Source organism: Halichoeres trimaculatus, unplaced genomic scaffold (genome assembly GCF_033239565.1).
Source record: "Halichoeres trimaculatus isolate MK-OKI-2021-1 unplaced genomic scaffold, fHalTri1.1 fHalTri1_scaffold_21, whole genome shotgun sequence".
Taxonomy (NCBI): Eukaryota; Metazoa; Chordata; class Actinopteri; order Labriformes; family Labridae; genus Halichoeres; species Halichoeres trimaculatus.
In genome coordinates this window covers 696,570-723,012 of record NW_027437199.1, presented here as the reverse complement: position 1 = coordinate 723,012, position 26,443 = coordinate 696,570, and the positions used below count along the sequence as shown (strand labels likewise).

General features: G+C 40.2%; 1 protein-coding gene across 2 annotated transcripts in view; it reads left to right on the top strand.

Moving 5' to 3' along the window:
- LOC141810466 (thyrotropin-releasing hormone-degrading ectoenzyme-like) overlaps positions 1-26,443 on the top strand; it is a 243,048-nt gene that overhangs the window by 120,968 nt on the left and 95,637 nt on the right. For both annotated transcript variants that reach the window (XM_074698055.1, XM_074698054.1), the window contains one exon: positions 18,523-18,677. In XM_074698055.1, coding sequence (XP_074554156.1) covers positions 18,523-18,677 — 155 coding nt within the window. The remainder of the gene's footprint in view (positions 1-18,522; positions 18,678-26,443) is intronic.

Here is a 26,443-nt window from a genome sequence, read left to right as displayed (position 1 = left end):
AGAACGAATCATCAGCCCATTTATCGCCCTCTGTGGACAGAGCTGGAGATCTGTGACCTGGCTCTGCGCTCACACAGATCCAGTCTGAAATCCATCCACACGGACTCATTATCTGATGAATTAGTCTGCCTTCTTGCTAACTGCTGACATGTCTTAAAACACACAGTTACACACACACACACACTCTTTCAGACAGCCAGCACAACAGCTCTCACAAACTGCAGCAATTACAGCCACATCCAGCAGCAGCGACAGCATCATCTTCATCATCATTCAGCCATGATTCCCTCAAATCAGCAGTAAAACAGAGGCAGCGCCGCCCGAGTCCACACACACCGTCGCGCTGGGCTGTTGTCTCCAGCAGCCAATTAGGGCACAGATAGTTCTGGGATTTTGTCGCTGGCTGTAAGGATGCGGCTGGAAACCCTCCTGAGGTGCCCGGTATTATTGAGGACAATGAAGAGGAGCCTTCAGGTCCCATCAGTGGTGGAGTGAGTCCCCGAGCAGGTGCATCCACCTGTTCGCTGCACAGAGTTTCAAGGACGGATGAATTATAGCTCATTGTTCTCTGAAGTGCAGAGACGGAGCATCTAAAACAACGTATACACTCGGCTCTGCATCAGCTGGCAGGAATAATCTGACTCCAGTGAAGTCTCAGACGTGGGGATACAGTTCTTAGCTTGTCATCCTGTTGATACAATCACATCATTCTTTGTTCTGGAGAGTAATCTGTCTGTTCTCCTGAAATCCTGTCGACTTTGTGACTTTGTCTGGAGAAGAAAGGGAAGTGGAAATAATCCTGCTACGCTAGGTGAAAGTGCATGAACCTGAAAACCAACCAGCAGCTCTCAGTGCTCGAGAGATCATCTCATCGCTCGTCTGTCTTTTTTTTTTAAAACAAATTATGCACAAAAAAATCCAGTAACTGCAGCTGTCAGCATGGCTCTGCCCTCCATGTGCCCACCTCTAAAGTCTGAGGCAGGGAGAACACACCTCCCTTTTCTTTAGCAAGCATAAATGAAAAACCAAGGCAGGTAGAGCAGCAGCACAGACCTCAAAGGAGACAGAGTCAGTGAGAATGCTCAAAAAAAAAAAAAAAAAAAATATATATATATATATATATATATATATATATATATATATATATATTTATATATATATATATATATATTGTGTTGCTGGGCTATGTAGCCAGCTAGCTCAATAGCTGAGTCGGGTACCGACGTGTTTAGCCCATAGACTGTAAAAAAATGGATGTCATCTTGCTCGGCTTGAAGTGAGGTCTCCACAAAAACTGCTCCCCCTGGTGGCTGGCTGCAGTGTAGGTTAAAAAATCAATCTCCCCAGTCATTCCAGATGGGCTGTGGTCAAACTTTAAAAAAATTAATCCACCTGGTAGAAATGTTTCTCACGTCTGATTGTTGTGGTGATTTGAAGATATCATTTGGCTGTCTTGTAACCAAGTCCTCTTTTTTCTGAAAAGTTTGTTTTCATTAGTTATACAAGGTTAAAAACGAGGCTTTATGTAACATTTAACAATGATTGACAGCTGACGTTCTCGTGTATTTTTTTCGGGGATTGTAAAATGTGTCAAGAGGTAGAGTCAGGAAGTGATTAGACTCTAGAAAGAAAAAAAAAAATAATTATTATTTTTGTCACCCAGCTCCACTCAGATTCTCCTAGAATCCCTCACAGTCTCTACTGCTCAGACTCTGACTGCAACTGCTACCAATGGCTGTACAATGATAAATGCAGGACCACGCTGTCCACTCTTTATATAGTCTATGGTTTAGCCAAGATTTCGTGATGAGAATAATGCAGCTGTCCTTAACGATGTTTTATGTTTTACAACCTGGAGCTTCAGTTCATCCATTTTATTGGTGAGGGATCGTGCATTTGAGAGAAAAATGCTTGGAAGTGGTGGTTTGTGTGGTTGCTTCCGTAGCCGCGTAAGCACTCCAGCCCTGCAGCCCCGCAGAAAACATGTTACACTGATATAATTAGACACAGCATGAAAACTGAGAGATGGTGGAGCTGGGAAGGAGGAACCTGATCTGTGGCTGTAAGGTAAAAGTACGAGCACAAAAAAAGCTACAAAGCTAAAACAAAACAAAAAAAATGGGGTAATGAAAAATGATTGGCGTCATTTGTGTGTGATTATGTAAAATTGTTTCTAGTTTAAATGGCTGAACAATGAAAAAAGGAGTTTTATGATGAACTGAGAAATTAGCAATTGTAGCCAAAAAGTTAAGTCAACCAGCAGCACTCCATGCTCAAGAGAGCACACCTCCCTTTTCTATCAAGCACATAAATGAAAAGCCAAGGCAGGTCGAGCAGCAGCACAGACCTTAAAGCAGACAGAATCAGTGAGAATACATGTTACACTGATGTAATTAGACACAGCATTAAAACTGAGTGATGGTGGAGCTGGGAAACTGGAACTGGACGTGTGGATTAGAGATTGGTGATAAGAGCAGCTGATGCTCTGTCAGCCAAAGTGGACTTCACAGCCCCCCTAACCAACATTAGGCTATATTTATTTAATGCGGACTGAAAGTTTGTTACGGCTTGAGAGTTGAAATAAGGGCTTTAAGGTAAAGATACGAGAACAAAAACAGCTACAAAAGCTGAGATAAAACAAAAAATGTAACAAAAAATGATTGGCGTCATTTGTGTGTGATTATGTAAAAATGTTTCTTGTTTAAATTTGTGAACAATGGAAAAAAAAGTAGTTTTATGAACAGAGAAATTAGCGTTTGTAACCAAAAAGTTATTTTCTAGCAATTTAAAATGGGACCCAGTAGGTATTCAGACCTTTGGAGCCAGCCTCTGGTGGACACTTGAGGAATTGCAGCATTTTTTCTCCACTCACCAGCCTCTCTTTCCTCACTTTGAAAGCCCACATCTGTGAAAAAATCAAACCCCAGTTTTGTTCATCCAACAGTTTTACAACAACATGTGACTTATTGATCTGTCCTCGAGCCGTAGCCGCCGTAACGCTGAGCGTGATTACAACATCGTTAGGGCTGTTTTCTCCTGAGGGCGTAAAAACGTTTGTGTTTGCAGGCTGAGTGAGTCTTTTCATGGCTGAATCTCCGCTCTAACTGTAAAATCTATGCTGCTTTTCTCAAACAGAAGGACTCCAGGGACGTATTATTGCACATGGACTCGGCGTGTTTCGTTTCTTTGTAGATCAGCAAAAGCTCGCAGCTCTTTTCAGCGTCTGACAGAAAGACGTAGAGGTAATAACACAGAGACCACAGGCACAGGTAGAGTTCAGGTTCAACACCACAGTAACCACATGAGAGTGACAGAGTGTGAGGAGAATCTAATTCAGGTGATTATGTGTGTGTGAGCGTGTGTGTGATGGACCCTGAAACCTCCTGAAGGTTCAGTCTGCAGCAAAATGAAACAATTCATTTCGTTTTAATTTAAATGTCTGTAGAGCATAATGTCTCATCTGCATATTCCACCTGAAAACCAAACAGCGTTAATCTGCATTTGGGGTATTAAAGTTAAACCAATCACCTTTCCATCTCCCCCCAGCCAGCCAATCAGTTCTGCTGTCTGAGCCTCAGTGAGGTGGATAATGAGCTGTCAACCAATCACGTGCAGCCTGGGAGCAGAGGCTGGCACGTGATTGGACGCTGGCTGTGGGTGAATCGTGTCACCGCTCTGAAATTTTGTTTCCACAGCAGCTTCTAAATTTCATGATGCATTACTGGAGCTGCCAGTAATATTCTGCTGTCACGCTTCAGCTCCTCGTGGCTGTGATTAGTCGACCGTGCCGTTTGTACTTTTCTAAATTAGTTTGAACCAATTAGAGGCCGGGGCTGATCTCTCATTGGTGCTGCACTGAAATTTCCAGCAGTAATCGCATTAAAAGTGTGAATATTCATGGCTCGACCAATTTGAGTGAACTTTGACACGCCAAATTGAGCTTTTGACCGATTCAGCAGGTCCACAGGGCGGTGATTTCCTCTGACACAGCGATCAGGGAGGCTGGGGTGCTGTTGGTGACTGAAGAATCCTGTAACAATGTTTTTAAGGCAGCAGACTACAGAGAATTTGAACCCATCATTATTATTATTTCAGCACTTTTACACTTTATCACAACTAAATACAACAGAACAACACATTACGTATAAGCGATGGCAGGGGAAAGCAGCCATTAGCACTCAGCCACTTCCTAGCTAGCTCTGCTAACTGGTTGTGTTTCATGATACAAGAGTATAAAAAAGTCTGGACAAAACTTTCTGACAGCGCTTGAATTTTGACTCACAACTAAAACATGAAAAAAAAAAAACAGAAGAAGCTACGATGGATGATTAGCTCTTTTTTAGCCCTGACATTTTAGCTAACCTCACCTGTTGAAGTTAATGTAGCGCAAACATATTGGTGATAGTTTTTAAGTATGCTGTGGGAAAAAAAACCCTCAGGACTTTCTTTTCCTGTTTTTCCCCAAGCTAAAAACCTTTCTCATTTTGTGTTAGCAATTGTGGACAAATAGCACTATCAATCAATCAATCAATCAATCAATCAATCAATCAATCAATCAATCAATCAATCAATCAATCAATCTTTGTTTGTATAGCACCAAATCATAACAAACGTTATCTCAAGACACTTTACAAAAACATTTACAGGTCTAGACCGGTAAATGTTGATAAAATGTTATTAGCAGAAACCCAACATCAAGACAAGCACTAGCACTAGCATGCTAAAATTAGTGTCAGTGACTCCTCTTATGATGTCATTTCCTTTGCTAACCTGACCTCAACCTCGACCCAAAATAAGCTGATAGCACATGATGTTTGCAGTGATAAAATCTTGTCAGAACTTTTGTCCAAATTTTGTAAAAACTGACCAAGTTAACTTGCTAATAGCCAGCTAAGTTAGCAAGCTATCTATCTCTAAGTTCCTGAATTCCCCTTTTTTCAACATCACTTTGTTTTGAATTGTGATAAAAACTAGGGTTGTTTTGTACGGCTAACTTCCTCGTGGTTGAAACAGGAAGTTGAATTCTTACCAAACAAATGTTTGAAGTAAAAAGACACTAAGGCAACAGCACATTGTTAAACATAGCTAAACACAAGTTTGCAGCATCTGCAGTTAGACATAGCTGGGTTTCCATCACAGCTAAAATTGTGCAAAACCCAAATATCGCAATAAAGAAACGGTAATAGAAACACTACATTTTCGAAAAACCCCTCAAATATTGATAAAAAGTTTTTACATGAGGTGGTTTTTCAGACATTTGGATACTGAACTTTGTCACAAAAGTGCAATGGAAACACCTTTTCCGCACGTTGTCACAACAACGCTCCTCCTTCACATCCTTGTACGTGTCCACTGCCACACAAACAGACCCCAGCGTTCATATTTAGTTATTCAGGGTTTTGTTCCTGCCTGTTTTGAGTTAGCATGATCACGGCTGACAGTTCGACCAGTGAATAAAAACACTAATGTTCAAGAATCAGCATCATCATCTGTGCAGCATCTGGACGGACGTTACGTTTTACTTTACTCAAGTTGTGTGCAATTCTAGTCGTAATAGAAACACCGGTGAGGCGCAACTTCAGAAATATCGCTTTTATTTTGTGAAAAAGTGAAATGGAAACACAGCTCATGTCACATTGGTTTGCTGAGAGTGGCTAACATTACCAGTGCTAACACTTTTAGCCCTTTGTTCTTCCTTGCTGGTACATGTGCTGGTTATGACTTGGTATGGTTGAGAAGTTTTAAGCTAGTTTAGCTGACCATGTCTAGAAAATACTTACCTACTGTTCATCGTCTGTGCTTGTTTACATCCTGGTAGTATAGTTTTACAGTCCATTAACAAGAGCTACAGCCTCAGCTATGCCGAGTAGCTGCTGTAAGTTACATCCTAGGTGCACTATAGAAAGAAATTTGACTGTCTGTTTAACCACCTAGCAAGCCTGGTGCTGGCTGGCGAGTGTGAAAAGACTTGAACACGTTCACGAGATGCAAAAACTGAGTTTAATTGAAGTCCGGTAATGAAAATACAGTGAAAATAGAAAGAAGTTTGTAAAGCCAGTAGGGCCAACTGGCGCTAGCGCTTTCCCAGTGTGGGGTTATTGACTTTTACCCAGTGAGTTGCATCCTCCATATCAGATATCTCCACCCCTGGCTCACGGACAAAGCAGTTTTGCTTTCAATGCCCTGAACAAAGCTTGCAGCTGTTAGCATGTGTGCTTAGCTTTGTTTCCTTATGTCCCATCACTGAGATATTCCTCTGTAGCTGACTCACTTTACAGCACAGACTCACTGAAAGGATTTCCTGATGTGACCCAGCCTTTAGAAGCTAAAACTGGTACCTGTCACAACCACTTGTGTCGTCTCCATATTTTTAACACCGCGCTCTGAAAACTTCTCTTATTTTCCCTCCGGAGCAGCAGAGTCCTGAAACATGCACTCGACTGGCTGCATAAAGTGAGACACCTATAGAAATCATTAAAATGACGATGACGTGGCACAGTGCTGACTCTCCATGATTTATATTAACACAGGATCCTTTAATCACCCTCTCAGCTCAGGCCTCCTGTCACTCCTCGTGTTTCCTGTAAAGCCTAAAAAGAGGAGACTAGGGGTGACAAATGTTGAGTTGATGAATGTGTTTTGAGGCTGTGTGGGTTGTTTGCTGCCACAGAGGACACTCTGTCTCTGACTTACAAACTGTTACTATCAACTCCTGAAATGTTTGATGACTCAGACCTTGACATTGACAGTTTGTGCTGTCACTCTGACAGCTGTTGGCTGGATGATGGATCAGGTGTGAACAGCAGGAGCAGCCTGGCTCTCAGAATATGATGTGATGAATTATATCTGAACGGGGCAGATGAGGCCTTGTCATACCAAGCCATGTAATTTTAACATTTTTGCACCCTGAGTTCAGGACAGGTGCTTGAATTTTTACTCACAGCTTGGGGAAAGGAGGCGGCAGAAGATACTGTTATTTATATAACTGCTGTGCTTGTTTACTGCTGTTGGTCTCAATCTGATAACACCATACTTCATCTGGAAACTGAAGCAAAGGCATTTTAACAGCTTGGTTGAGGAAGTTTTTCAACAATAGCATGACTCAAACTTTTACTTTTCTAATCTGTTGGTTTTGGCGCTCCCCTGTGGACAAAGCGTATGTAGTGCTTTCTGTACCCTTTCCACTAGGTAGTGCCCTAGGTTTGTAAACATAGCTGCAACTCGTGTACCACAGTCTGAATTCACTTCAAAAGTTCGTTCTCAGACATTGACAGACATCATTAACAACAAATCAGATACATGAAAATAAAACAGCAAAGGTTGCACCCTATTTTCACCACGTTAGCCAAGAAACAACCTCTTTGAAGAATCTTTATGAACCTTTATACACTTTGACTTTCTGAACAGAAACCTGTGGTTTTAAGTGTTTTTCGTGTAACTTAAAATACACAGGGCTTTACGTACCTCTTATCCTCTAGTTTTTCCAGTGCATGTCTCAGAAACAACCAAATATTTCGCTATCATTTGATGCTAACTGTGAATTTTTGCTGTGTGAAATATGCAAACGTAGCATTTTCATTAGCATCCAGTCAGTCATTTGCAGGAAACAGACCCTGTTGCCATGGTTACATGTTTTAATATCATCTAGAAATGTTGCGTCTCTTCTTATTTGGTCTTCTTTGCTTTTTTGGTCATGATGAAACATGAAGAACATCCCCACAGGAGTTTTAATTTTGCAGAAACTACCGACTTATATCAAATTGTTTCTTAGTGTTACAAGCAATCAGTCTAACATTCAGGTGGTTGGACGCTACAGATGGTGGACGCTGCATTCAACACGAGACTCAGTCTTTGTAAACAATAAAAAGAAAAAAAACACTTCCTGTCATGTACGAATATTGTAGTATACTGAAGAGACCAAAAATGTTTCTCAAACTCGGCTGTAAACATCTTTAACATTACCATAAAAACAGACATTTTAATATGGAACCCTATGGGATTTCTTACCTTTTGGAGCCAGCCTCCAGTGGACACTTGTGGAACTGCAGTTTCTTTCACTTCTGCATCAGCTTCACTTTTCAGCACCTCTTTATTTTGAGCTAAGTTTGATAAACGCTTGTGATTCAGCAAACTTAAATTAGAGCGCACGGGTATCTATGCCAGGGGTCTTCAACCTGTGGCTCTGGAGCCTCATGCAGCCCTTTGTCTCCTTTGCAGTGGCTCCTTGAAGCTTAAAAAATGTGATTGAAATAGAGAATTTTTGTTTTTCCTATAGAGGGCATTGATAATTAAAGACATCAACACTAAATAAAATCATGGGTTAATATTTTGTTATGCTAAATATGCATCACTTCTGTCAATAAAGCTTTACATTTTTTGAGATTTTTATTTTTTTGACATTTTTTAAATACAAAAATTTGAAATTTGTAAAAAAGATTTAAACTTTTTTTAATTTCTAAAATTTTGCTAATTATTTGATTTTTTTTTTTTTTTTTAACATTTTTTTTCTTTTTTTGCCAATTCAAAGAATTTGGCAAATTTTTAAAATTTCAAAATTTGGGATTTTTTATTTTTTTATTTTTTCACGTTTCAAACTTATTTTTTGTTAATTTTGAAAAATTTGACATTTTAAATTTTGAAAAAAAAAATGGCAACCAATTAACATTTCATAAATTTTGCAAATTTAAGAAATGCTTAATATTACAAATTTATTTTATTAATTTAATATCTGCAAATTTATTGAATATAAAAAAAAACAAGTCATCACATGTAAAATTTTATAAACAGAAAAAAATACTAGTTTTGATCCTTTTATGGCGAGTTTTACTATGTTTACAATTTTTTTACGTTTTCATCTTTGTTTTGAAGATAAAGTAAATTTTGTGGCTCCTGAATGACTGTAATCCAGGTGAGCTGAGGACAAACGGCTCTCATGAAAGTAAAGGTTGCAGAGCCCTGATCTACGCTAACAGACGAGCTGAAGTCAGAAATCTCTCATTTCCACCGCACACACCTCGCTGTATCAGGGACGGAGCTCGTGGAGCAAAGCCAATCAGAGCTTGTTTGTTAAAGGCTTCTGATATGAGCCATTAATATGTTATTAACCAGCCTGGCGAGCAACACAGAACAAATAGTGTCTTCATTAAGGAGGGAAAATACCAGGCACATGATAATTAGAACAAACAAGCAGCACCAGCACCCAGAAGACGACGACTGCGTGTTTGTGTGTTTCTCCTCTGCATTAGAAACTGGGACTGAACTTAGAAATTCAGAGCAAGACTTTTCTGTCTGCAGCCACTGCTTTTATTTCTTCAGGCAACCACAAACTCCTTCTTTCTCCTGCTCTCAACACTTTTCCTCTGCTCCCTCTCAGTCTCCTGATTTAACAGCTCTAAACTGGAACAATCACCCAAAGAAACTCCAATTTTCACTCATCACTTATGTAGTAATAGAATCCGCTTCGGCCCCTTTTTCAGCCGTGTTTTCTGAAATTTCCAACTGAAAAGTTTTTCATCAAATCAAACCCCAAATTTGATAATCTCACCCGCTTCTTTTTGGTGCAATATTTTCATTTCCAATCCATTATTCAACAATGCATCCTAAAAGAAAAAAAAAAAAATCGAGCTTTTCTGTCGCTGCTTGTTTTTCAGCCGCTTTATCAGAGCTTGATCGAGTTACAGCCAGAGTTAGGCCACGATTCAGGACGGCTGCTGTTTCACATTAAAAGCATTTGACTTGCAAAAACAGAGCCGGGCTTTTACTCAGCAGAATGTCAGGAGAAAGCAAAGTGTTTCCACTTCTTTCAGGAGCCAACTGTGACAGAAATACTGTCGAGTCACTCCAACAAAACGTCAGAGTCCTCATGAAATAAATTAACATCTTAATCCAGTTTTACTATATATTAAAATATGATCCCCACTGCTTTAATTAAACACACATGTCATAATGTATTCCTATCCTTCAAGCAGCACGCAGCTCAGGATGCTTCAAAAAACATTTAGCACAGTTGGTCTCCAGTATGGCAATCATTGTTCCTAAGAGAGGCATGCTGGGTAAAAAAGGTCGCCAAGCAGTCAGCTGAGAGTCACATCGTAACACTTTTTTTTAAATATTTAACTTTTATGTAGAGCTGCTGCAGAGTTCAATTTTAACACAGAGATCACAAAACTGACTGAGCATGACACTGACTGAGCCTATGATGATGTCACCCATTTGTTTCTGACATGGAGTTTTGAAGCCTATTGGTGACAGACTCCATATTGGAAAAGCTGAACTTGGATTGAGTTAACATGAAGTAGAGAGGCGGGACTCAATCAACTGAAGGATGCCCATCTGTCAGTCAAATCAACCATGCCCTTACTAACCTTAAAAAATAAATAAATAAATAAATAAATAAATAAATAAATAAATAAATACAGAAATTGATAAATAAATGAACAATAAAAAAAATGAAATTTTTTTTTTAAAAAATCAGACTTTTTCATTTTGAACCAGGCTATAAACACATCTATTAATGTGGTAAAAATCATGGACTCTTTTGGGTCCGTTTGCAGCTGGTTAATAGATAGATAGATAGATAGATAGATAGATAGATAGATAGATAGATAGATAGATAGATAGATAGATAGATAGATAGATAAACAATCTTCATTTGAAAAATCTCCATTTTCTACTTCAAACCACAGCTAAACTGTGTCGAGATGCTAGTAGTCACCTGTGCTTGTTTACATCCAGGTAGTGGGGTATTCAGGTCATACATATACTTCACATGGAAAAAATGCCAAACCTAGAATTCCAGCTGATTCCAAGTCTTGATGTCAGGTAAACTTGAATTTGTCATGTTTTTAATTGAAGTTTTTCCTGGATATGTTTTGCTTTGTTTAGTTTTGTTTTCCACCATTTATCCGGGTCCAGGTCGCTGGGGCAGCAGTGCCATCAGTGAAGACCAATGACCCCTGTCCCTGGCCACTTCCACCAGCTCCTCTGGGGGGATACCAAGGCGTTCCTAGGCGAGTCAAGAGATACTATCTCTCCATCGTAGGGATGGGTACCTTTCACATTTGAAACGATACGATACCGATGCCTGGTACCTAGCAATCAGTACCGGTACTTAACGGTACCAATTTTCTGTACTTTTTTGTGTTTTTGTGGTAAATTATATCTTTTTTAAAAAATAATAGAATATAAAAATACTTGGATTTAACATAATTATTCTTCAATATATGACCTTGCAATGCAGTGTTCATGTCCAGTAGGAAAATCACCTACACTTCCACTCTCTTACAGCAACAAGGATGCACTTAGGTACCTGAACATGGTACCTTTTGGTTTTATCTGAATCGGTACCTGGTACTTTTGACAGAATTCGATCGGTACCTATAAAAGTACCTAATTTGGTACCCATCCCTACTCCATGGTGTCCTGGGTCTCCACTGGGGTCTCCTTCCAGTTAGACATGCCCGAAAAGACTCTGGAGGGAGGCGTCCAGAAGGCCTCCTCACCAGATGCCCGAACCACCTCATCTGGCTCTACTCCGAGTCTCTCCCGATGTCCGAGCTACGAACCCTATCTCTAAGCCTGAGCCCAGACACCCTGCGGAGGAAAGTCATGTCAGCCGCTTGTATCCGCGATCTTATTCTTTCAGTCACTACCCACAGCTCGTGGCCATGGATGAGGGTTGGAACGTAGATTGAGCGGTAAATTGAGAGCTTTGCTTTTTGGCTCAGTCTCTCTCTTCACCACAACAAACTGGTATAGCGTCCGCCTGCCAATGCTGCCCTGATCCGTCTGTTGATCTCTTGCTCCATTTTCCCCTCACTCGTGAACAAGACCCCGAGATACTGGAACTCCTCCATTTGGGGCAGTCCACCCTTTCCTGACTGAGAACTATGACCTCAGACTTAGAGGTGCTGATCCTCGTCTTGGCTTACACTTGGCTGCAAACCCAGTGCGAGCTGGAGGTCAGTGTTCGATGAGGCCAACAGGACCACATCATTCGCAAAAAGCAGAGATGGGACCTTGAGACCCCCGAACCTGACTCCCTTTACCACTTGACTGCGAATCGGTGACAAAGGGCAGCCCTGGTGGAGTCCAACCCTGACTGGGGACGAGTTTGACTTACTCTTGGCAATACGGACCAAGTTCAGAGACTGAACAGCCCGTAACAACAGGCCATCGACTCCATATTCACAGAGAACACCCCACCCTAGTCTGCCAATCCAGGGGTACCGTCCCCAAATGTCCATGATGTGTTGCAGAGATGTGCCAGTCGTTGTCCTGGATATGTTAAACGTCTTAAATGATGGTTGTTACTTCTGTATCTCACCAGGGGGAGCTCTGCATATTTGGCTTCGCTCTTCTGTTGTTCATTTGTTCCACAGTCTTTGGCTAAACCTGCTCAAACACACACACACACTCACACACACTTTGATACATAACCATAATGAGCTGTTTGCCTGTTTGTAAAGTCTGAGGGCGGATGGAGGGAATGAAAGGAGGAGAAGTCACAGAGCTTATAGACGGCCGCCTGTTTGTGTGTCTGTGTGTCTGTGTCCCCTAGAGGAGTGTTTCCTGCTTCACACTCCAACAACAGGTTTATGAGCGGCTCAACATTTGCATAGAGTGTGTGGGCTTTAGCTTGAGTGTGTGTGTGTGTGTTTTAAAAGTTTGAATCTGCAGTTCCTCTGTTAGTGTGTGTTTACGAGTGTGTGTTTCACTTCCTGACAACAGGAGACGAGCGGATCACGCTTTGATTGACAGCTGTCAGAGTGAAGCGATGGCGCTCTGGGCTCAGGCGGCTGACAGTTTCAGGCTGAACGCGGTCCATGTGGGAGACAGAAACAGGAATGTGCGAAACCTCCAAGTCTTGCCTGGAGGTTTTTGTGAGGGAGAAATAAAAACTGGATGTGAAACTGGTTTTCTTGGAGAACAAACTCATGCCACTCAAAAATATCCCGGAGAAAACAACATCTGACTGTAACTTCTAATCCTGAGATGCATTTTTTTAATATCTTTTCCCCCAATTTTTGCCATTAAAGAAGTGATATAAGCATCGACCAGTTTTTAGATATCCATTTTAGTGGCTGGAGTAGTGACGGAGCTTGATTTAAGCTAACCTAGCATACACAGGCTAGGTTAGCTTGGTAACACCCACTTTAGCGGTTGGGTCATTCTTTAAATGCGGTGCCTTTTGGGTCATAGAAATGGTAAAAAAAAATATTTTTTTAATTTTATTTTGATGTTTCTTCTCGACAACATGACTCTAAAAAGTCAATCTCAATCTGCTAAATTTAATATATTTTTTAAAGTTTTAAAAATATATGTCACAATGAATGTGTCCACTGTGTTAACCACGTAAACATACCATTCTAAATATACTAAATTTGTATAAACATTTCAAAAACACATTTTTGTCAAAAGTACGTCTTTCACTTCAATTAAATATGTTTATTTGCAACTTTGTAATTTTATATATAATTTTGAAAACAAAAACGAGTGCATATACCCATCAGACATAATCTGCTTGTTATTTTTTGAGTGAAATAGTCCTTTTTTAATGCAAAAAAAAACATAAAATGTCTCCTGTGTGACCAAACACCTTTATTTAATTATGTCAGTAACCAAACATGGATGTTTTATGTTCATTTAATCAGAATACAACAAAAGAACACAAGTTTAACATTGTTATGATAGGATAACACGGTGGTCAGTGCAAACAAAAACTGATTAAAACACAGGTAACAGAATTAACAAAAAGGCAGTTAAGAACAAAATTGTTATATTTTTTCTTCTTTCTTTCTTTTAATCTGTGTAGTGGTCATTCAGATAGTTCCATGTTGATGTCTCAAGTTGAAAGGAACGCTTGTTCAGGACAATGATACACAGAAGCATACCAGTTAATAGCTTTAAAAAAAAAAAAAATAGAAAAAAAAAATTAAAAAGATAGCTTTTAGCCTTGCTTCATTAGCATTTAAGCTAACAGGATTTTGGATATCTGACAAGAAATCAACATTTTTACCCAGGAACCTTTTAAAATTATTATATTTGATCATTTTCTTCATAAAACTGAGATAACACGGTGGACATTTTATGATTGACCACATTAGATCATCATAGAATAGTAACTATAATAAAATTAACAAAAGAAAGTGAGTAATCTTACCACTGTTGAATTTCCCTCCTCTGGAATGACATCACATTAAAAGACTGCATCATGATGATGTGGGCGGAGCCTTCTTAAAGGTACAGTAACTTAGGATAACACAGTGGACACTAAATCCAGGGACAAATATTAAACTGCAATTTTAGACAAAAATATATTTATTTTTGCTGATGAAATTATCAAATATATAAAGAACCTCTTACAGCTGAATAAAAATATCCAGAAATATTTTCGAAAAAAAAAAAAAAAAAAACAACAACATAATTTTCTTGAATGAAACAGTGTAAAGGGCACTGGGGACATGGCAAAATAGCACATTTTTATTTTTTTAAATTGTGTTTTAAATAAAAAACGTTTAAGTTTTATGAGTTATATCCTTGTGTTTTTAACAGATAATTATTGAAATTTCAATAAAATAAATAATTAAATTATTATTCAGAAAATACAGCTGGATTTAGGCTGGGGACGCAAAAGGCACCGCATTTAAAGACTGACCCAGCTGGGATAGTGTCCGAACCTTGCTGATAACTTGCTAGGTGAAACTCAAATCCTTAGCAATCCAGGATGCTGATATTGGCGAGCAAAAAAAGCAAGTTTTAACAAGGTAACCGAAGACAAAATGAACAGCGACCTCTTGTGTCGTCTTCTGAAACAACAGGAAGCTAAAAAAGACCATTTTCATTTCACTGCACCTTGCTAAATTAGTTATCTTACTTCAAATTGGACCATAACTCACAACATTAACTTCATGCTAGGAAAGAAAAAGACTGGAACAAAAACCTTTCAATGTAATGAAAAATTACTGAGGGAGTAAATCAAAAAAGCCGACTAATCATCCCTTAAATCTCCTCATGTCAGACTCTCTCTGTGAGCAGCGAAGACGCCTCCTGTTGTAAAAATGAAAGAGAGTGAGGTCATTAAAATCCTCCTGGGAGGATAAATACGCTCCGCTAACTCTCAGGATAACTTCTCCAGAAGTTGTTTGACATCAAACTTTTAACCGTCCAAATTAATGAAACATCGTTGATTTATTTCCTCATGCCAGCGCTAATTTGCTTCTTTCTGACATGTTTTCTTTCCTCCCCTCACCTTTCCTTCACCTTTCTCAGTCTGTTTACTGTTTTATTCTTCCAAAAATAATCACGTCAGAGGATGGAAGTAATAATCTGAGCCTAGGGTGGGAAGTTTTCAGTTTTCACTCAGCCTGGCTGGTTTGGTGGAGTTTGAGCTCGTGTGGCTCTGACGTTAGCGCTCCTGTCAGAGGTTGCTGAAGCTGAAACGCCACAGATTGTGCTTTTAAATGACGACTTTCACACACCTCTTCTTCTCTCTTTTTCTGCAAACAATCGCTTTTTGTTGAAGTGAGAAGGCTCATTTTCACCTCCTCACCTCCTCCTGCTTCCTTTATCACTTTCTCCTTTAATTAAACCTGTTCTCTGCAAAGAAAGCCATGCTATCCGCTGCACCTGCTCGATTTGCTTCACCTGGAACAACTCCAGGCGTTTGTCGCTCTGTGTTGGGTCTCCTTTGTGTCCTGAGGGCGGTATTTCTCCCTTTAGCTTCAGATGTTAGCAGCTGGACTTTAGCTGTGTGTGCTGTTCCCTGCAGAGACTCAAACAAAGAGTAAATATGCTAAGAAGCTAAAAATAGGAGCATAAAGAGGCTGAAGAATCACTGACGAGCTGCAGAGTTAAGACTTTTGTCACTTTTCTCTCGTGTCTGTGTAAAATATTCATCAGTGAATCTGAATCTTCCGTGTTAAATGTTGCACCTCTCTCACAGAGACTCTGAATGTGCAGTATGTGCTGCACGTGTGCACGTTTTCACACCTCCCCATCGTTTGAAACATCCACCATATGTTTTAATTAAAGTGAATTGTAATGTGACATTTTAAAGTTGCAGCGAAACACCGTGAGCTGCTTCCAGCAAACACATTCTGACTTCTCGTGCAAACAAACCCAAGGCTAAAAACAAAACCGGGGCTCAGGTGCATCCAACGCGCTGACTCCAGGCAGCATTAGAAGTTATTACTGCATCATTTAAAGCGTCATGGGGACACGATTCTGCACTCAGCGTGTTTCCGTCACAAAACAAAGGCTCAAAATGTCTCATCATCATCATCATCATCACCGTGGCCTTCAGAGTCTGCAGTCATGCTAGCAGCCCTGTGAGGGGTTCACAGGCCCAGCGGTCCTTTGAGCTTCACGCTAACGTCAGCATGTTTCCATCAGAACAATGACGATGCTGATGAGCAGGAGCGTGCCTGTGTTCCCACAGCTCTATGTTCCCACAGATCTGTTTTTCACATTTCTAAATTTTCATTTTCCAAAGTGTGGTTTTGTTAGTCTGACTTCAGGAAATTAAAATAAAGGTTTGGCGTCTGTAAGCTCTGCTTAAGTCAAACCTTTTTTAATCAGCCTACTTAATTTTTTCCTTAAAGTGACTGTGTCAAATTGAAACCATGGGGGGAAAAGTCTTAGAAGTATGAGAACATAGAGCTGTGGGAACAAGAGTCCAACTGTCTGCAGGGAAAATGAATCTCAAAAATGTGGGAACATTAGGCTGTGGGAACATTAGGCTGTGGGAACAGAAGGCTGTAGGAATATTAGGCTGTTGAGACATGGGGCTTTGGGAGCATGGGGGTGTGGGGACATTAGGCTGTGGGAACAGTAGGCTGTGGGAACATTTGGCTGTGGGAACAGTAGGCTGTGGGAACATTAGGCTGTGGGAACATTTGGCTGTGGGAACAGTAGGCTGTGGGAACAGTAGGCTGTGGGAACATTAGGCTGTGGGAACATTTGGCTGTGGGAACAGTAGGCTGTGGGAACAGTAGGCTGTGGGAACATTTGGCTGTGGGAACATTTGGCTGTGGGAACATTTGGCTGTGGGAACAGTAGGCTGTGGGAACTTGGGCTGTAGGAACTGAGGGTGTGGGAACATAAGCCGAAGGAACCGTAAGCTGCGGGAACATTAGGCTGTGGGAACATTAGGCCTAGGGAACATTTGGCTGTGGGAACATTAGGCTGTGGGAACATTAGTCCGTGGGAACATTAGGCCGTGGGAACATTAGTCCGTGGGAACAGTAGGCTGTGGGAACACAGGGCTGTGGAAAAATTGCACTGTTGGAACACTGAATCTGATTACACCCCCCCCCCCCCCCCCCCCCCCCCCCCCCAAAAAAAAAAAAAAAAAAAAAAAAGAAAGAGTCTCAAAAATGTGGAAACCTTTCGGCTGTGGGAACAAAGACTGAAGTGTTGGTTAGGGAATGAAAAAATCTTGAAAACTGAGGGAACGCTGACTGTGGGAACACTTAACTGAATTATACATCCAGAAATAACGAGTCTCGGAAATGTGGGAACACATGGCTGTGAGAACTCAGGGTCTTAATGTTGGTAAGGGAAAGAAAAAATCTTAAAACATTTCGCTGTGGGAACAGTAGGCTGTGGGAACATTAGGGTGTGGGAAAATAGGGCCGCGGGAACACTTCACCTAATTATACATCCAGAAAAAAAAGTCTCAGTAGGAACATGTGGCTGCGAGAACACAGGGCATAAATTTTGGTACTGGAAAGACAAAATCTTTAAACTGTAGGAACATAGAGCTGTGGGAACATTTGGCTGTGGGAAAATTAGGCAATGGGAGCATTAGGCCTACCTCACCAAGCCCCACACTGTTCATAAGGATCTCTGTTAGCCAGCTCCACATTTCCTGTACATTTTAAAGACTCTGTTGTTGTGGCTCCACATCCAGCCCCTCTTTCTCCACCTCCCACTCTCTGGTACATCTCACCACCTTTACCTGAACCCTCAGAAGTTGACTTTTCCTGTACTTGACCGTTGGCCCAGCAGGGTAACTCTCCTTCTCTGACATTTAATTAGCGCCTCATCGCTGTAATTAATCTTTTTCTCTGACAGTAAACTTTGCTGCTCCTCTCCCTCACTTCCCTCTGAGTTAAAAGTTTTAAAGGAATCCTCTTCCTCCGTCTCCTCTTCCTCGTCTCCTCTTACTCCGTCTTCATTTCCCTCCACTGCTCGTCGTCTCTCTCTGTGTCTTCCATCATCTCTCCGTCTTCTCTGTGTCATATGCAGAAATATGTAGAGTTCCTCGCCTGGCGCCTCCTCGTATCCATGTTGTAGGGATAAAAGGATTCTTTGGCAGGTTGTTAAAATGACTCATGAGTTTAATTTGAACCCAAAATGGGATCTGCTCTGACGCCGGCAGCCATTCTGACGGAGCCTCTGTCGCTTTTTCATTCAGACGGGGGATTCCTGCTGGATGGAGCCGGGTTTTATTAATGGAGGGAGACGTTGAGAGCGTGGTGAAGAGCTGTAACGAGCCGTCTTTGTGTTGCTTCCTTTCAGACTTGTTGGCGGTGCCCAAACACCCGTACGCCGCCATGGAGAACTGGGGGCTGAGCGTCTTCGTGGAGCAGAAGATCCTGTTGGACGCTGAGGTGTCGTCCTCGTCCTATCAGATGGAGCTGACCATGGTGGTCGTCCATGAAATCTGCCACCAGGTAAGAAAACCTGCACACACCTTATCCTGAATGTGCCAAGATCATCAAAGCTACAGCCAGGTTCCTGTGGAGAGTTTCTCCCATGATGCTTTGAGGGGTTTGAGGAGAATCGAGGATGCGTGGAAGTGAGTTAACACTCCACTAACAGGAAGTTTATCTTCCTGTTTATATTTTATACATTTCAAACCTCCTCCTTTCCTCTGCGGTGTGATTCCTGTCTTTACTTCAGCCTCAGCATCGCTCAGAGAAACGTTAAACCACTGATCTGAGAAAGCGTCAGTCCTGAGGAACAAAGCAGCGGTTGGACCGAGTTTATGAAAATATCATCCACCGCTCGAATGAGCCAGAAAGTTCTGATCAAAGTTTCCTAAAGAGAGGAAACCAAGTATGAATTCGATCAGACGTGTTTGTGGAGCTGCTGAAACCTGACGTAGGATCATATGAGACGGTTTCAAGTGGACTGATACGTCTTTGTTGAGGATGTAATTAACACGTCGGCGTACTTCCTTCCTGTTTCACAACCAGGGGAAGAAGACGTGCTAATTCAGGCGGCGGCGCTGCGTTTCATGTCTGATCTGTCTCAGCTGATGATCAATCAGCAGCAGGTGGAGAAGCTGCTGTGGTTTCTGTTCCTCAACATCTTTATTGGGAGCGTTGGCACAGACGGTACGGTACCTGTTCATTAGGCGTCAGCGGCGTGATGGTTTCTCAGCCCGTTACTGTTTGTGTTGCTGCTGCCACGTGTGTGATTCTGCTAATACGCTGCACAAGCTGTCAGATCGGCACGTCGACATCAGGGGGAATTGATGCTTTGTGCTGGAGCTGTGCCAGGATAAAATCCCACCAGAAGACTTTCACAATAATGTGACACTCACAGCGGATAAACACAGGCGCTAATGACGCTCTGCTGGGTTCAAACTGTTAACGCAGAAACTTAAGAACCTTGTTTTTTCTCCTTTCTGACTTAAATTCAGTCTGAATCATGTGTAAAGTGATGGAAATTTGTGGCATGCAAATCAGAAAGTGGACAGGATGAGCAGGAGTTGTTTCACTGTCAGTCGGGATGCACGATATATTGGATTTAGCAAGGCTTGTGGTGGTAACACCGTCACTCCTACTCGCCACTTTGGTGGGTTGAATTATTTAATTGTAGTTTTTTGAAACAGCATCTGAAATACTAAACCCATTGCAATTTGAGACTAAGGGCGTATTCAGACCTGGACTGTTTGGTCCACTTTAAATGGACCAGTGTTTGTTTCCCACGCTGGTCCGCACTTTTCATGCTGGTGTGAATAGACACAAACAAACCCTGGTCCGGACCAAACAACTGGACCAAAGGACTTTTCTGGTCTGAATACAGCCTATGACACTACAACTCCCATGAGCACTGCCTGCACACAGTGTTTGCTCATTGGTCCATTAGCAAAGTCTTCTGCTGACATAACAGCTGACAGGCACTCAATGTAAACACCCATAAATGATATATCAGTGAGTATAATGCATCATAGCAGTGATTATCAGACATTCAAAAGAGATTTAATTCACACAACTATGATAATCATAATACCCTTTGATCCTTGCAACGAAAATCGGTTAGCAAGGGACCATCTGTCATAAAGGTTTATAGTACTTGATCTTATAAGCCATTATAAAATGTTCCATAATGTGTTAAGCACATTTTTATAAATACTTATTGAGATTTATGGGTGTTTATATTGGCTTTTTTTTTTAATTAAACACCATTAACCAGGAACCAGGTAAAAAAAAATTACATTACATGTAATTTTTTTTTTTTTTTTTTTTTTGTGACTATGCTTATTTAAACACCATTAGCCAGGAACCAGGTTAAAAAAAAAATTAAGTCACGTTTTTTTTTTTTTTTTTCTTTTTTAGTGGCTATACTTATATAAAACACCATTAACAAGGACCCAGGTAAATACAAAAATTACATCACATGTATTTTTTATCTATTTATTTATTACTTATTTATTTATTTATTTTTTGTGGCTATGCTTACATAAAACACCATTAACCAGGATCCAGGTAAAAAAAAATCATCACATGTATTTATTTTTTTTATTTTTTATTTTTTTAAGTGGCTATACTTATATAAAACACCTTTAACAAGGAACCAGGTAAATAGAAAAATTACATCACATGTATTTTATTTATTTATTTATTTATATATATATATATATATTTTGTGGCTTTACTTTAATCAAACACCATTAACCAGGAACCAGGTAAAAAAAAAAATTACGTCACATGTTTTTTTTTTTTCTTTTTTTAGTGGCTATACTTATATATAAAACACCATCAACAAGGAACCAGTTAAAAAAAAAAATTACATCACTTTTTTTTTTTTTATTTAAATTTATTTATGTATTTTTGTGGCTATACTTTAATAAAACACCATTAACCAGAAACCAGGTTAAAAAAATATATAAATAAATAAATTGCTACCATCAGAAACTTTTTTAAGTATTTTTTCAGCGTGTTAGCGTCTGATGATCTTTGTTATAGAAAATCAATCTACAGCTCTAATTGATTGAAATGAACCAGTGTGAGCTTGAGAACTTGTTGAATTGTGACTGTTAATGGGCGTTATTAGCACACCTTCCCTCCCTCCTGTTTATAATGAAGAGCTTGTGTTTATTCTAACACAACTTTGAGAAAACCCGCGGCTGCTGCAAACTGAGCAGAAACACACTTGTTTACCTGTCTGAGAGCTTTTTAACACTTCACCTCTTTTATTTCCTGACACCATGATCACTCCCGAACACGGCGCTTTTCAGGATCCAGCTCTCAGGTTGTTCACGTCTCCCCCTCAGCATGTGTAGGAGAAACAGGAGCGCGGAGCTTTAAATAAAGTCGTCAAAATGAGGAAATGATGCACCTGCCGCTGCTAAATTTGTTGATAGTGTGTTATCTGTCACCGAGCCTGAACCCACGGCAGCGGGATCTCTGACAGTCTCTCACATTCAGCCGCGTGTTATTCTGAATGTAAACACCCGACACGACGAGCAGCGAGGGCGGAAAGAGCAGACTGTTCCTTTAACCGATGCAAATGATCCGGTTATAAACAGACTGAACGTGACAGAAGTCAAAACAGCTTCAACGGCAAAACCAATGAGCTGTGTGTGCGTTACTCTGTGTGTGTGTGTGTGTGTGTGTGTGTGTGTGTGTGTGCTACAAAGCTCCTCGGGCAACAACAACAGCAGAAGAGATGATCCTGTTTTTACAGTACGACATGGAATACGTGACAAGCAGACAAACGCCGTGAAGCGGAAGCAAACTTAAAGGTTTTAGTCAGTAAAGAGAAAGAGGAGGGAGCGCGAGCGGGCCAGCAGGCTTAAACGATTCAGACAGACACCGAGGAGAGGAGGAGAGGAGGAAAACTTTGAATACAAAAAGACAAAGTGGAGACGAAACGAAATGAAGGAGTTAGAGAAGTGAGGCGACGTTTGTTGAAGGAGACGAAGAGACACAAAAAGATGAAGAGGGACAGGAAGAGAGCACAACACGAGCTCGGGGACTGCAACATTTGTCTTGGAGCGAAATGTTCTGGTTTGAGATCGTAATCTGAGTCGTATCGACCAATCAGGTGTCAGCAAACTGAGGTGAAAGCAGGAAAAACAGCCAGTGTGGAGAGCAGAGGTCCCAACGCCAGTCTTTGATTTTTTTTCTCTTGCCCAAACATTTGAAGAGTTACGGTAATGAAAACACACCACTGCTCCTGATTTCTCATAACAGTATGAAAATACTTCAGATACTCCTGTTTTAAGCTCCTCTTTTCCAGAGTTTTCAAATAACTAAGTAAAAATACTTTGTTACTTTACTGAAGTAGAAATTTTGGGGTATTTATTCTTTACGAGAATAGTTATTTCTTAGCTGACTTTTTACTTCTACTCTTTACATTTTCAGACAAATATCTGCACTTTCTACTCCCTACATTTAAAAAAAAAAGTTGTGTTCATCCCGTTTCCTTTTGGCTTGGGAAAAAAAAAACGAACAACACAAACATACACAAAAAATAAAAACCTATCCAGATAAATGATGTGATGATAATGAGGAATAGTGAAGTTTTCAAAGTTTATTTAACCATCGTCATTGACGATCACTCAGCATGAAGCAGTGCCATCTGCTGGCACCAAACAGGAAACTGCACCTTCTACGTAGAGTGGCCAAGTAAGAAAATAATTATTCATAAAATCATCCACAGTAACCTTAAATTACTCATGTTTGGTCTGGCACTGCATGGAAAATTAAATTAATTTGGCTTACATGAGGGGCGGGTGCTGCCACTAGGTGGCAGAGCGCTCCCGAATATAATCGTTGTGGTGTTGTGGTAGTGTCTAAATAAAATAATCAGACATTTAAAAAAAAAAATAGAATTTTATTTCATTCGAGAGTCTAATCACTTCTTGACTCTAACTCCCGACATATTTTACAATCTCCGAAGGAAATACAAAAGAACGTCAGCTGTCAATCATCGTTAAATGTTACACAAAACCTCGTTTTATAACTAATGAAAACTAAACTTTTCAGAAAAAAGAGGATTTGGATACAAGACAGCCAAATGATATCTTCAAATCACCACAACAATCAGACGTGAGAAACATTTCTACCAGGTGGATTAATTTTTTAAAGTTTGACCACAGCCCATCTGGAATGACTGGGGAAATGGATTTTTTTAACCTATACTGCTGCCAGCCACCAGGGGGAGCAGTTTTTGTGGAGACCTCACTTGAAGACGAGCAAGATGAGGACTATTTTTTTTTTACAGTCTATGGTCAACACCAGCTGCTCCAAATTTTTAAACACTGACATTTTAACGAAAATGAAACTTAATAGTCATTATGGCTTTTAGAGTGCACTTGAGTTTTTGTCCTGAATGACATTTTTCCCCTTTTATTACTTTAACTTTTATACTTAAAGCAGTACTTTACACTTGTACTTAAGTAAAAAGCTCAAGCTGATAATTTTACTTCTACAAAAGTCTCTTTAGACCCTACATTCATTACTTTTACTTGAGTAAATATGTGAATACTTTTGACACCTCTGCTCTTTTTCCATCGCGTTGTCGTCATGCACAGTTACCAGGGATTAAAGGGCAGTGAGGGTTGAATTAGGCATGTGACATACAACTAGGTTAAAGTTGTTGCCTTTTCTTCTTCTTCTTCTTCTTCTTCTTCTTCTTCTTCTTCTTCTTCCACCTTCAGTCCGGCTCAAATCCATCACAGCAGTCAGTTTACACAAAGCAGATTGAGCAAGACAGGAAGTCATGCAGGAAAACCACATTAGACTTCCTGTCCACTTTCAAAATAAAAGAAATCAAGACAAAACCAGATGGTATTTACCTGGACTACAACAACAAACGGACATAATGAGCAGAGCCAGACCAGGAACTCCTCTGTATAGCAGCTCCAGCTGTTAGCGGTCCTGCTAAGCGCCTGCTAGCACTCAATCACAACACAAATCAGTCACAACCAAACCAGGGTCTCCAGAGTTCATCCTGCTGAAGCTAGCCACAGTGAAGCCTCTGTGTAACTTACTGTTTACAGCGAAACTGAGACTAACCAGGAACAGACCAATCAGCGCTTCTCCAGAATGAACAAAGACGTGTTAGCGTTCAGTTTGTACCCTCACCTCAGCATAAAACTACCCCCAACTTTATTTTTTACCGTCATGTTCCAAGTGTTGTCTCTGAATCCAATTTTAATGCCTGGACATCAGCTTCCCATCAATTCTCAATCCGACCTGAGATCCCAGTTATCACCTGAAAGCCCCGCAGGCGCCCGCCCACTCCTGAGATATACTGCGGCGTCCAATCATCACTAAATCTCTGGTTGCTTGTTCATCCCTGCGGGCTTTAAAGAGAATGACCTTTAGATTTGTGGCTCTGAAACTTTCAAACTCTTACTTTGGGCTGGAGATGTGTGGAAGGGTCTGGAAAGTTTTGCTTGCTCTTATCTCTTCTGGGAGGGAAAGGAGGAGCACTGCGCTGTCGTCTTCAAATAGAGCCTTTTAGCCGTAAAGGGAAAGTATGTGTGTTGAATTTGGGTGTACTGGCCCTTTAACGTCCCTCAGAGCTGCTCAGTCTGGTGATCACAGAGCGGTGTGGATCAGTGTGATGATAAAAAGAAAGGAACAATATGTTGGTTTCATTTCCTGCAGAGCGTCCTCCGTCTCTGAGTCTGGAGGATGGTCGCTCCAGGCAGCAGACGGTTTTATTAACAACACTAAACCTCAGGCTGCGGTGACGCTCCGCACTACATCAAGTCATAAATAATATTCAGTATGTCATAAAAAAAAGTTCTTATATGTTTTTATTTTTCTGTGACTCACTTTCACTCAGTCCCTTTGTGCATCACTGTTCATCTGCTGTTTGACTGCAGCGAGAGGAGTGAGAGGAAGCAGGATGATAGAGTCGTGTTTTGTCTGCGGCTGCACTCCATTTCATCCTGGAGCCATTTATTTCTGCCAAACACACACACACACACATGCACACACACACACACTCTCAAAAAGTAAAGGAGAGTTGTTTGAAGCTTTCTATCATCACCTAGTTCACTCTGAGAAGTTAAACCAGGAAACCAGAAACAGGTTTTTATTCTGAAGCTGATTTTTTAAGACGTGGTGGAATTTAACATGGACTGTGTGTGTGTGTGTGTGTGTGTATGTGTGTTCACCTTTAAAGCATGTCATGGGGACACTGACCAAAAGTCACTCAGGAAGGACAGCAAGTTTTAAAGCCATTAAGTCCAAACTGAATTCAAATTCACCCTCAGATTTCCCTGACTCTACATAAAAGGCAAAGTTCACATCCTAATCGAAAATTATTTGTTGTTAGGGAAATTGATATAGCGCCCCCTAGCTATGCAAGGCAACACACACTCGTGACATTTTTTTTACTACATCTTTTGAATTTGATGAAGTTTTATTTAAGTTTAGAGCACACACTTTCCCCCCTGGCCCATCAGTTTATAATTTTTAAGTATTTATTTTATCTTTTTTTTTTATTATTATTATTCTGAAGTAAAATTTTTATCTATTAAGGAAGTCACAGCCTGTAGGGTTTCTTTTTTTTATTATTATTTTTGCATCGACATTTATCGGAGGGTTAAAAAGCTGATCAACAATAAAATATACTTGGTTAAAATTTTTGAAAATTAGTTAAAACATTTTGCAAGACAAACAAAAAAATATTTATTTATGACAACCATCACCTGCAGAAATAATAAATAAATAAATGAATAAATAAAAAGATTAAAAAAATAAATAAATGAATAAATAAAAAGATGAATAAATAAATTAAATCAAATTAAATCAAATTAAATTAAATTAAATTGTTTTGGATGCTCAGGTACCTACAGTTGACTGAAGTGGACATGTATGCAACTTTCTGAAAATAATCAAACAATTGAAAGAAATTAACCCCCCCCCCCCCCCCCCCACAAAAAAAAAAAAAAAAAAATTGAAACATTTTTTTATTTTGGAAAGTAAAAACAAAAAAAAACATCGACATAGGCTATTTCATGAATCAGAGGATGAGCACTTGTGTGAATAAAATCTTCAAAAAACTTCTTTGAAGAATTTTCGGGTCTGCTCAGTGCCCCCTAGAGGCCTGGAGTCGTTAGTTGTGACATTTGCTTAGGTCAATGTTTTTAATTTTTTGTCACTAAATTTTTTAGCAAGTTTGCTTTTTACAGTTTCAGCACACTTTAACATATTTTTATGAATATCCTTTTTAATGGCATACTTAA